This window comes from Schistocerca gregaria, chromosome 1 (assembly GCF_023897955.1).
Source record: "Schistocerca gregaria isolate iqSchGreg1 chromosome 1, iqSchGreg1.2, whole genome shotgun sequence".
NCBI lineage: Eukaryota > Metazoa > Arthropoda > Insecta > Orthoptera > Acrididae > Schistocerca > Schistocerca gregaria.
Genome location: NC_064920.1, coordinates 213,032,955 through 213,045,154, shown reverse-complemented (window position 1 = coordinate 213,045,154; position 12,200 = coordinate 213,032,955). Strand labels below are relative to the sequence as shown.

The following is a 12,200-nucleotide window of genomic DNA, read 5'->3' as shown; positions in this document are numbered from 1 at the left end:
CGTCTCCGCACTACGAGATGGCGCTACCTTAGAGACGCAGCAAATTCTGCTTCCGTCGATCTGTGTATTAATATTTAACGCAGCCAATGAGATTGCTGCTAACGTAGAACCTTTTCTCGTCGCGGATCACACTCGCGCAGTGATATGTGAATGTGCGAGGTATTATAACGAGGTACAGACCTCTGAGTATCCAGTCTGCATTGGTCTGCACCAGTCTGTAACCGTCTGCATTTGTCTGTACCAGTCTATAGTCAAGTTTCAGTCTGCGGCTAATAAGATTACCATATTCGTGTACATAGCCATGAAGACAAATGAATAGACACTTTGTCAAGTCCCCTAATGAGGTTTTCACTCGGCAGCAGGGTGTGTGCTGATATGAAACTTCCTGGCAGATTAAAACTGGCAGAAGTAAAGCTGTGAGTATCGAGCCTGAGTCGTGCTTCGATAGCTCAGATGGCAGAGCACTTGCCTGCGAAAAGCGAAGTTCCCGAGTTCGAGTGTCTGTCAGGGACACAGTTTTAATTTGCCAGGAAGTTTCACTTTGTCAACTGTCAGAGATATGTGAGAATAAGATTAACGTACCAAGACCAAAGGAACTTCATACTGTCAATTTTAAACAGCATCCAGAATCGAGTTACGTAATGTCTATGCTTTTTATTATTTTAATAAATGTGTGTGAAAATTAATCATGTTCTGTTTAAAGTAGGTCACCGTCAATCTGCTACTCTAAACGTGCAAGTGGCATTTCTATCGTCTGACGTAACGGCAGAAGATAAACACGCCACAATAAGACCACGAGACATATTACTGACACTCGCCTACTTCGTTAGAGCGACGAATCATATAATCTGTTGGTGTGTGTATCGAAGGTCTTACAGTACGCACACCACACCCTCCATTTTATTAGTTGGTAGCTTTATTTACATAATGACGCTGTCACTGACAAGGAACAGAAAGTCACTCAAAAAACGGGAAAGGGCACTCGAAAATCAAAATATCCACGGCTGTACTGCCGGTCTACAGTGTCCAACGGACATAATATTTCGGCGATCGTACATGTCGCCATCATCAGGTGAACTGATAGACTGAGCTCCTGTGAACGTGCCGGTACGTAGATCCGTACGCTATAGCTGCTCAGGGGGAACTGGCTTCGGTCGCGGCGGCGCGTTCTCAGGAGCTCAGTCCGTCAGTTCACCTGATGATGGCGACATGTACGATCGCCGAAATATTGTGCCCGTTGGACTCTGTAGACCGGCAGTACATCCGTGGATATTTTGATTATCAAATACGCCGGGGGAAACTCAAGAATCACGGCACTCGAAAAGTTTGAGTTTGGAACAGATAGAAAAACACTGGCAAACACGCAGAGCGTCTCGAGAGAGACGCAGTCGCGCTGACGTCGCGCTCGCACAGGTAGTGGAGGAGGGCGGACTGCGTCACGAGGCGTGGGTGGTGACGGGCACCCCGGGCAGCGCCGGCCGCTGCAGGCTGAGCAGCGACAGCGCCCTCTGCTCCCAGAGGCGGCGCTGGGCGCGCACGCGCTCCGTGTTGTCGGCGACGGCGGCGTCGGGCCGGCCGTAGGCGGGCGGGTTGGCCGCCGGGTCGTAGCCCAGCACGGCCAGCATGGGCGCCACGGCCGCCATGTCGCGCACCACGTCCTCCGGGATCTGGCCCACCCACTTGCTCAGCGCCTCCGCGTTCACCGGCTTCATCACCTGGTCCGACGAACGCTCCACCCTGCGACAGCATACGTAGTTAGAGTCGCACTCCACCAAAACCACGGTTCGGTAGTTTTGGTACACAACTTAAATGACGTAGTAAATGTTAGGATCACCGGATTACTGGTAAAATGTGTGGGGAAGGACAGATGAATGAATGAGTGAGAAAGAAAACGGGAGCCGACGACTCGTCTTTGTCTTTTAGTTTCTTTGGTTGCTTCTTTTGCACATACACTGAAGAACCAAAGAAACTGGTACAGGCATGCGTTTTCAAATACAGAGAGATGCAAGCACACGGAATGCGGAGCTGCGGTTGGCAACGCCCATACAGGGTGTTACAAAAAGGTACGGTCAAACTTTCAGGAAACATTCCTCACACACAAAGAAAGAAAAATTGTTATGTGGACATGTGTCCGGAAACGCTTACTTTTCATCTTAGAGCTCATTTTAGTTTCGTCAGTATGTACTGACGCCTACGAGTCGACCCAGCTTCAGCACGCCGCCTTTGCTTCGTACGGACACCGTGCGAAGCCCAAGCCCTGTAACACTGCCTGTATCTTGTGCCATGTCATCAGCCCGAGCGACCAGTTCGAGGGGCAGGCACACGGGCAGTCGGTGACCGTGGTGCAGTCGCAGCAGCAACACCAGCTCAGCCCACTGGGGCATCACCAGCAACAGTTCAACACACTGGATCATCACCAGCACCAGCACAACATGCTGGAGACAACACCGCATCACCACCAGCAGCAGCAGCAACACAGCCGACCATCTCCTGCAGAGTCCACCTACATCGCACAGGACTCCTACCAGTACAGAGTGGACTTCTCACGTGACTGGCAGCCAGCACCAGACCAGCATCAGCTCTGCCAACAGCACCAGCAACATCAACAGTATCACCAGCAACAACAACAGCAACAGCAGCAGCACGCGCTCGTGGCCTCTAGCTCGGCGCGCAGCCCGCTGGCTCCGGGCAGCGGCTGCAACAGCGTGAACAACGCCAACAACAGCGATGAAGAAAACAACCCGGTCGCAGCAGCGGACAACGGCAACAGCACCAGCAGCGGCGGCAGCGGCAGCGCGAAAGGTCATCGCAACAACCTCGTCGCCGTCGTCGCCTTCGGCGATCTGCAGCAGCGCAACACTGAGCAACAGTGGAATAAATATATTAGTCATCAAGCCGGAAACACCAGTCTGCCACCCTGTGATTCTATTTGGGTAAACGTCATCAGTAGTGCTGTAACAGATTCACCGCCAGTTGGCCCAATTGAAGGAAGGTAACGTTGACTCTGGTGCTTGTGTTGACATGCGACTTATTGCTCTACGGTACTAGCATCAAGGACAGCAGTACGTAGCATCGACAGGTTAGTGTTCATCACGAACGTGGTTTTGCAGTCAGTGCAATGTTTACAAATGCGGAGTTGGCAGATGCCCATTTGATGTATGGATTAGCACGGGGCAATAGCCGTGGCGCGGTACGTTTGTATCGAGACAAATTTGCTGAACGAAGGTGTCCCGACATGAAGACGTTCGAAGCAATTTATCGGCGTCTTAGGGAGCACGGAACATTCCAGCCTACAACTCGTGGTTGGGGAAGACCTAGAACGACGAGGACACCTGCAATGGGCGACGCAATTCTTCGTGCATTTGACGATAACCCTAATGTCAGCGTCAGAGAAGTTGCTGCTGTACAAGGTAACGTCGACCACGTCAATGTATGGAGAGTGCTACGAGAGAACCAGTTCTTTCCGTACCATGTACAGAGTGTGCAGGCACTATGAGCAGCTGATTGTCCTCCACGGGTACACTTCTGCGAATGGTTCATCCAACAATGTGTCAATGCTCATTTCAGTGCAAATGTTCTCTTTACGGATGAGCCTTCATTGCACCATGATCAAATTGTAAATTTTCACAATCAACATGTGTGGGCTGACGAGAATCTGCACGCAATTGTGCAATCACGTCATCAAGACAGATTTTCTGTGAACGTTTGGGCAGGCATTGTTGGTGATGTCTTGATTGGGCCCCATGTTCTTCCACCTACGCTCAATGGAGCACGTTATCATGATTTCATACGGGATACTCTACCTGTGCTGCTAGAACATGTGCCTTTACAAGTACGACACAACATGTGGATCATGCACGATGGGGCTCCTGCACATTTCAGTCGAAGTGTTCGTACGCTTCTCAACAACAGATTCGGTGACCGATGGATTGGTAGAGGCGGACCAATTCCATGGCATCCACGCTCTTCTAACCTCAACCCTATTGACTTTCATTTATGGGGGCATTTGAAAGCTCTTGTCTACGCAACCCCGGTACCGAATGTAGTGACTGTTCGTGGTCGTATTTTGGACGGCTGTGATACAATACGCCATTCTCCAGGGCTGCATCAGCGCATCAGGAATTCCATGCGACGGAGGGTGGATGCATGTATCCTCGCTAACGGAGGACATTTTGAACATTTCCTGTAACAAAGTGTTTGAAGTCACGCTGGTACGATCTGCTGCTGTGTGTTTCCATTCCATCATTAATGTGATTTGAAGAGAAGTAATAAAATGAGCTCTAACATGTAAAGTAAGCGTTTCCAGACACATGTCCACATAACATATTTTCTTTCTTTGTGTCTGAGGAATGTTTCCTGAAAGTTTGGCAGTACCGTTTTGTAACACATTGTATACCGGGTGGTCAAAAACTCAGTATAAATTAGAAAACGAATAAATCACGGAATAATGTAGATAGAGACGTACAAATTGACACACATGCTTGAAAACATGGGGTTTTATTAGAACCAAAAAAATACAAACTTAAAAAAAATGTCCGACAGATGGCGTTTCAACTGATCAGAAAAGCAATAATTAGCATAACAAAGTAAGACAAAGCAAAGATGTTGGTCTTTACAGGAAATGCTCAATATGTCCACCATCATTCCTCAGCAATAGCTGTAGTCGAGGAATAATGTTGTGAAGAGCACTGTAAAGCATGTCCGGAGTTATGGTAAGGCATTGGCGTCGGATGTTGTCTTTTAGCATCCCTACAGATGTCGGTCGATCACGATACACTTGCGACTTCACGTAACAGCCAATAATCGCACGGACTGAGCTCTCGGGACCAGGGAGGCCAAGCATGACGAAAGTGGCGGCTGAGCACACGATCATCACCAAACGACGCGCGCAAGAGTTATTTCACGCGTCTAGCAATATGGGGTGGAGCGCCATTCTGCATAAACATCGTACGTTCCAGCAGGTGTTTATCAGCCAGGCTGGGGATGATGTGATTTTCTAACCCGTCACGGTAGCAGATACAAAACCAGAATCACGCATTTCCTTGAAGAAAAAAGGCCAGATAACGGTAGTAAATCCAACCCACTTTCTCGCCGTGCAGTGGACTTTTGATGACAGTTTTAGGATTTTCGGTAGCCCAAATTTTGCATTTGTGGGCGTTGACAGATCCTCGGAGCGTGAAATGAGCCTCGTTGGTCCACAACACGTTACTCTACCAATCGTCATCTTCCGCCATCTTTTGAAACGTCCACACCGCAAATTCCCTCCGCTTCACTAAATCGCCAGGTAACAGTTCATGGTGCCAATGGATTTTGTACGGATAGCATCGGACGGTATGCCTAAGTGCCAACCAAAGAGTAGTGCATGGAATGCTGGTGCGAAGTGCGACTGCACGAGCGCTGACTTCGCCGTGCATAGACGAACCCGCTACAGTCTCCATTTCTTCCTGAACTGTCTCAGCAGCATTACGCCTTGTGCTCGGTCGGCCACTACGGGGTCTATCGTCTAAACAACCCGGGGTTTCGAACTTCGAAATCATTCTCGCCCCAGCTGCATCTGCCAACAGACCATTACCCGTTGGAATTCCCTTGCTATGGCGATAGGATCGTAATGCTGAACTAGCACATTCCCCATTCTGATAATACAGCTTCACTAACAGCGCCTTTTCATGTAACGTCAACATGCTCCGACTGCTGGTGCATCTGATTCTCTCTCTCATTACAGCTCCTTTTTTACAAGATTGTCATGCTCAGTCATTGACGTTTCGCTGTCCAGCGCCATCTGTCGGAAATTTTGAGAACATTGTTTTTTTTTCTTGGTTCTAATAAAACACCATGTCATTCCAAGCATGTATGTCAAATTTTACCTCTCTATCTACATTAATCCGTGATTTATTTAGTTTTCAAATTTATAAGGACTTTTTGATCACCCAGTATGACAACGAATGTCTGGCGCAATCGTTGAATCCGTTACTGCTACTACAATGGCAGGTTGTCAAGATTTACGAGGGTCACTCTAACTAAAAGTAATGCCCACTATTTTTGTAAAAATACAGTTTTCATTCTGCATGTGTGAAAGTTTTACAGTGTGTAGATACATCCTTCCCGCTTGTTTTCAAACTTAGTTGTACCTGTTTCCGTGATTGGCGCCGTCACAGCATCTCTTCAAGATAGCTGCTACACTTTACGTTCGTCAGAATCAACTTGCCGTCATAGAATTCCTGTGCTGGAAAAGGAGACCGTGGGAAACATCCACAAGAGGTTGAAAAAGGTGTATGGGGATGCTATTGTCGATCGCGGTACAGTTAGTCGGCAAGCAAACAGGTTGCGTGATGAAAGGGGGCACGGCAATATTGAGGATTGACATCGCAGCGGCAGGCCTCGTACTTCACATACTCCAGACAATGTGCAGAGAGTTAACGAATTGGTGACTGCTGACAGACGCATTACAGTGAACGAATTGTCACGCTAATTTGGGATAGGGGAAGGAAGTGTTTGCACATACTGAAAGTGTTGGCGTGCAAAAAGGTTAGTGCCAGACGGATTCCCAGGCTCACAAAGAAACAAGAAAAACGGTATGCAGCGAACGTTTGGAACAGTACGAGAATGGTGGAGATCAATTTCTTGGAAGAATTGTGCCAGATGATAACACATGGCTCCATCATTTATCACCAAAGACGAACAGACAATCAATGGACTGACATCATGCAAATTCACCCAAGAAAAAAAATTCGAAACCACGCCTTCTGCTGGAAAATTTATGGCTACGGTGTTATTCGATTTCGAAGGACTCTTGCTTGTGGACATCATGCCAAGTAGAACCACCATGAATTCTGATACATATTTGACGACACTGAAGAAACTTCTAGCTCGACTGAGTCGTGTTCGACCACATCGGTAAAAGCAGGATTTTTTGCTGTTGCACGACAATGGATGGCCTCATGTCAGTCGAAAAACCATGGAAGCTATCACAAAACTCGGATGGACATCACTGAAACATCCGCCATACAGTCCTGACCTGGTTCCATGTGACTAACTTCTCTTTGGGAAACAGAAAGACTCTCTTCGTGGAACAAGGTTTGAAGATGATGACCCCTGCACGCTGCCAAACAGTGCCTCCAACAGGTTGGTCCAGAATTTTATTGCGCGGGTATACAGGCGCTGGTTCCAAGATGGCGTAAGGCAGTTGAGAGGAATGGAAATTATGTGGAGAAATGAAAATATTATTCCTGAAGGATGTATCTACATACTGTAAAACTTTCAGACATGTATAATAGAAGATGTGTTTTTTAAAAAAAATAGTGTACATTTCTTTTGGAGTAACCCTCGTAATTGAGTTTGAACCTGGTTTTACAGCCGGGGCACCAGCGATGGGACACGGCATCTCCGAGGTAGCGATGAAGTGGGGATTTTCCCGTACGACCATTTCACGAGTGTAATGTGATTATCAGGAGTCCGGTAAAACATCAAATCTCCGATATCGCTGCAACCAGAAAAAGATTCTGCAACAATGGGACCAGCGACGACTGAAGAGAATGGTTCAATGTGACAGGAGTGCAACACTTCCACAAATTGCTGCAGGTTTCAGTGCTGTGTCATTAACAACTGTCAGCGTGCAAACCATTCAACGAAGCATCTTCGATATGGGCTTTCGTAGCCAAAGGCCCACTTCTGTAGCCTTGATGACTGCACGACACAAAGCTTTACGCCTCGCCTGGGTCATTCAACCCCGACACTGGACTGTTGATGACTGGAAACATAATGCCTGGTCGGACGAGTCTCGTTTTAAATTGTATCAAACAGATGGACTTTTACGGTTATGGAGACAACCTCATGATTCCACTGACCCTGAATGTCAGCTGGTGGAGGCTCTGTAATGGTGTGGGGCGTATGCAGTTCGGTGGGTCTCGTGATAGGTCTAGATACGACTCCGACAGGTGACACATACATGAGCATCCTATCTGATCACCTGCTTCCATTCATGTCCATCATGCATTCCGACGTTCTTGGGCAATTCCAGCAGGACAATGCGACCCCGGACACTCCGATAATTGCTACAGAATGGCTCCAGGAACACTGTTCTGAGTTTAAACACATCCACTGGCCACGAAACACGTCAGACATGAACATTATTGCGCTGTTCAGAAGAGATCTCCACACCCTCGTACTCTAATGGATTTATGGACAGCTCTGCAGGACTAATGGTCTCGGTTCCCTCCAGCACTACTTCCGATATTAGTCGAGTCCATGCCATGTGGTGCTGCGGCATTTCTACGTGTTCGCGGCGGTCCTACACGATATTAGACAGGTGTATTTGGCTCTTCAGTGTAATTTGGACCGCACATCATTCAGTGTTAGTTCATTGTGTGTTTCATATCCTTAGAGAATGCAAATTGCATTTTACACTAACGTGGGAAAAATCATGGGATACATCGTAATATCGAGTCGGACCTCCTTTCTCCTGTCACAGGGTTCAAATGGTTCAAATGGCTCTGAGCACTATGGGACTCAACTGCTGTGGGTATCAGTCCCCTAGAACTTAGAACTACCTAAACCTAACCTAAGTACATCACACACATCCATGCCCGAGGCAGGATTCGAACCTGCGACCGTAGCAGTCGCGCCGTTCCGGACTGCGCGCCTAGAACCGCGAGACCACCGCGGCCGGCCCTGTCACAGGGCAGCAGCTCGAATTGCCATAGTCTCAACAGGCCGTTCGAAGTCCCTTACAGAAATACTGAGCCCTGCTTCCTCTACAGCCGCTCACAATTGTGAAAGTGTACAGTTTTATACACGAACGTACCTCTCGATTACGCCCAATAAATGTTCCATGGGACTCATGTTGCGTAATCTGGGTGGCCAAATGATTAGCTGCAATTGTCCAGAATGTTCGCGAACAGTTGTGGTCCAGTGGAACGGTGCATTCTTATTTGGGAACATGAGGTCTTTGAAAGCCTGAAAATTTTCTTCAAGTAGCCGAACATAACTATTTCCAGTCAATGATCAGTGCAGTGGGACCATGGGGTCCTGTCCATTACATGTAAACACAGTCCACACCATTGTGAAGCCAGCAACAGCTTGCACAGTGCCTTGTTGACAACTTGGGTCCATGATTTCGTGCGGCGTGTGCCACAACCGAACCCTACCGTCAGCTCTTACCAACTGAAATCGGGACTCAACTGACCAGACCACGGTTTTCCAGTATTGTAGGGTCCAACCGATATACTAATGAGCCAAAGAGTGGTGCTGCAGGCGATGTCGTACTGTCTAAAGTATTGCTGTTGTTAATTTTAATTGTAACCTGAACTACATATCCCGTCTGCTGCCATAACCCATTAAAGCCGAATTCCGCCTTACTGTAGTAGCGGATACGTGTGTCGTGCGTTCCACATACATTTCTGCCATTATTTCACTCAGTGTTGGTTTTCTATTAGCACAGACAACTGTACACAAACGCCGCTGCTCTCGGTCGTTAAGTGAAGGCTGTCGGCCACTGTGTTGTTCATAGTGAGAGGCAAATCCGGAAATTTGGTATTCTCGGCACACTCTTGACACTGTGCGTATCGGAATAACTGATTGCCAAACGATTTTCGAAATGGAATGTCCCATGCATCTATAGCTACAAGTATCATTCCACGTTCAAAGTCTATTAATTTCCGTTGTACAGCTATAACCAAACCAGAAATCTTTTTTTTCATAAGAACGACGTGAGTACAAATGACGGATTTCCGTTGTACAGCTATAACCAAACCAGAAATCTTTTCATAAGAACGACGTGAGTACAAATGACGGCTGCACCGATGCACTACCCTTGTGTGCGGGACGATACCTATGACGTTCGCTCGTCCGTTTATGAGAATTATAAATTATTAAATATTTTTCCACGATATTAAGCAATTATACCTGTCATATGTAAAAGAATTTCTACTGAAAGTCAAGGAATAATGTGTTTATAAAGAGAAACTGTTATCTGTAACATAAGTATTATGATTATCTTTATTTTTGGTATCGGCGTGAAACGAAAACCGCCGGACTGCTTCTTGTTTTGTCTTCTTCTGATAGGACGCCACTGAACGCAATCTACATAGTAAGGTGTGTACATATTTTATTATTTGAGCATTGAGCTCCAATATATGTCTAAAGTATTACTGTTGTTAATTTTAACTGTAACCTGAATCACATATCCCGTTTCCTTGTTCCATCATTTTCAAAAGAATTTCAAACGCCGCGCCGGGAGCAAGCTGAACATCGCTGGAGGGCGACGATTGGCCGCCATTAAGCGGCAATTTCAAATTATCTTAATTATTATCCCGTTCCTTCCACAGGCGACGCTGTGGATCGGCGATATTAGTTCTTTCAGTTATAATCTATAGGAAACTGATAGTTTCAAAGTACTTAGCGATTTATGCAGACGATTTAGGTTACGTGCATATGGACATCAGACTTGGCTTACACTAAGACAGAATTAAGTCACGCGTAGGTCCTTACGTATTGAAAATGGTGAAGTACTTTCGTGTTTGTATATATGGCCTATTATGATTAACTGTTTTTTTTATCATGTGTTCGTCAAAGTAACTTCAATAATTATACAGGATTCCACGCTACATTTTTGTGTCAGTAGAATGTAAGAATGATCCGTGTCTCGTCGTATCCTTGCAATGAATCAAATGAAAATATAAATTAAATTAAATCCTGAGATTTATGGAAGAGAGCTGCCAAGCTGAAAATAAAGACAAATAAACCATCACCGAATACAGTAATAAAGGTAAGGACTACCGTGCGTGCTACCTTGTTGTTGCACTAAAGTTTGACATGCACTACTGAACTGATGACATGGTGAGTCAGAAATTCACTTCAAGTTACAATTTTAGAACAGTTAGTGTAATGTCATTGAGTTTAACTTTCGCTTCGCCACAACAACCAAGTTTAGCACTGCGAACTGAGCGAGGTGGCGCAGTGATTAGCACACTGGACTCGCATTCGGGAGGACGACGGTTCAATCCCATGTCCCACTATCTTGATTTAGGTTTTCCGTGATATCCTTAAATCACTCCAGGCAAATGCCGGGATGGTTCCTCTGAAAGGGCATGGCCAACTTCCTTCCCCATCCTTCCCTAATCCGATGAGACCGATAACCTCGCTGTCTGGTCTCCTTCCCCAAACAACACAACCCAACCCTTTAGCACTGCGCACTTGTAAGAGTACATGCTTTTAACGTGTGTGATTATACGTGTATGTGTTTATGTACCGTGTCTAATCGGGTGCAGACTTGTTACATTAGCAAAATCAAATTGTGCGCAGAATTATGGATGCGAGAGTAAACACAGATTTTGTTCAGCATGATAACGTGCAGGGCATGAGTAGATTTGTTGTGCTGGCAGTAGTTATCAAGTGGAACATATGACACCAACAAATGTATTGGATGTAGAGGATGTCACACCGTAAACAGAAAATGTTTTGACAACAAACAGGCCAGTGGAGAGAATGTCTATGTCACCTGTGTGCTCTCCACTGTCCCATCCATTTGCGCCTTTATTACGCAAATTGGAAGAACGTGATAAGGAACGTGATCGACTACAAGCGGAGAGAGATAGCTAATTGTCGCAAAGAGATGAAAAGTTAAAACGATAATTAGAAGAACGTGACCGGTTACAAGCTGAGAGGGATGGCCAATTGATATCACCGTTAGCTGAGCGAGAACAAAATATGAAAAAGATCCTATTAGATTACTTTGAGAAAATTTCCGCATAGGTAACTGAATTAGAGTACCTGACTGAACTAGTCAGCAACTTAGCTTTGGAGGTAAAGGCTATACAGACAGCACAAACGACTTTGAAGGAGGAGACAGATTCAATCACGAGTCACATGGAGCAACTAGAAGTTTCACAGCGAGAGTATACTGAAAATAATGTAGCCGTTCAGGCTGACAAAATCGCGAAAGAATTCCAGTAATGGCTGGAATCGAAAGAACAAACAATTGTACAACAGGCAGACGAAAAAGTAAACATTGCGATACAGCATGTAACTTGGGGCGTTGAGTTTGCTAACAACCGAGTAACGGAAACGCTGCAAACAGAAGTCGCACGGCTGAACGATTAAATTACGCGTAGAGCTGCCACACTGGCAGCGCGAAGTGGCAGAGCGTGTTGCCAAATAACAAACAAGACCACAATATTAACAATGGTAAAGGTTAAGATCAGCCA

General features: G+C 46.2%; 1 protein-coding gene across 1 annotated transcript in view; it reads right to left on the bottom strand.

The window, feature by feature from the left end:
• Positions 1-656: 656 nt before the first annotated feature.
• Positions 657-12,200, bottom strand: part of LOC126338860 (protein-tyrosine sulfotransferase-like) — a 101,922-nt gene continuing 90,378 nt past the window's right edge. Inside the window, exon 6 of the mRNA XM_050001588.1 lies at positions 657-1,737. Within this exon, the coding sequence (XP_049857545.1) occupies positions 1,437-1,737 (301 nt within the window). The 3' untranslated portion in view covers positions 657-1,436. The remainder of the gene's footprint in view (positions 1,738-12,200) is intronic.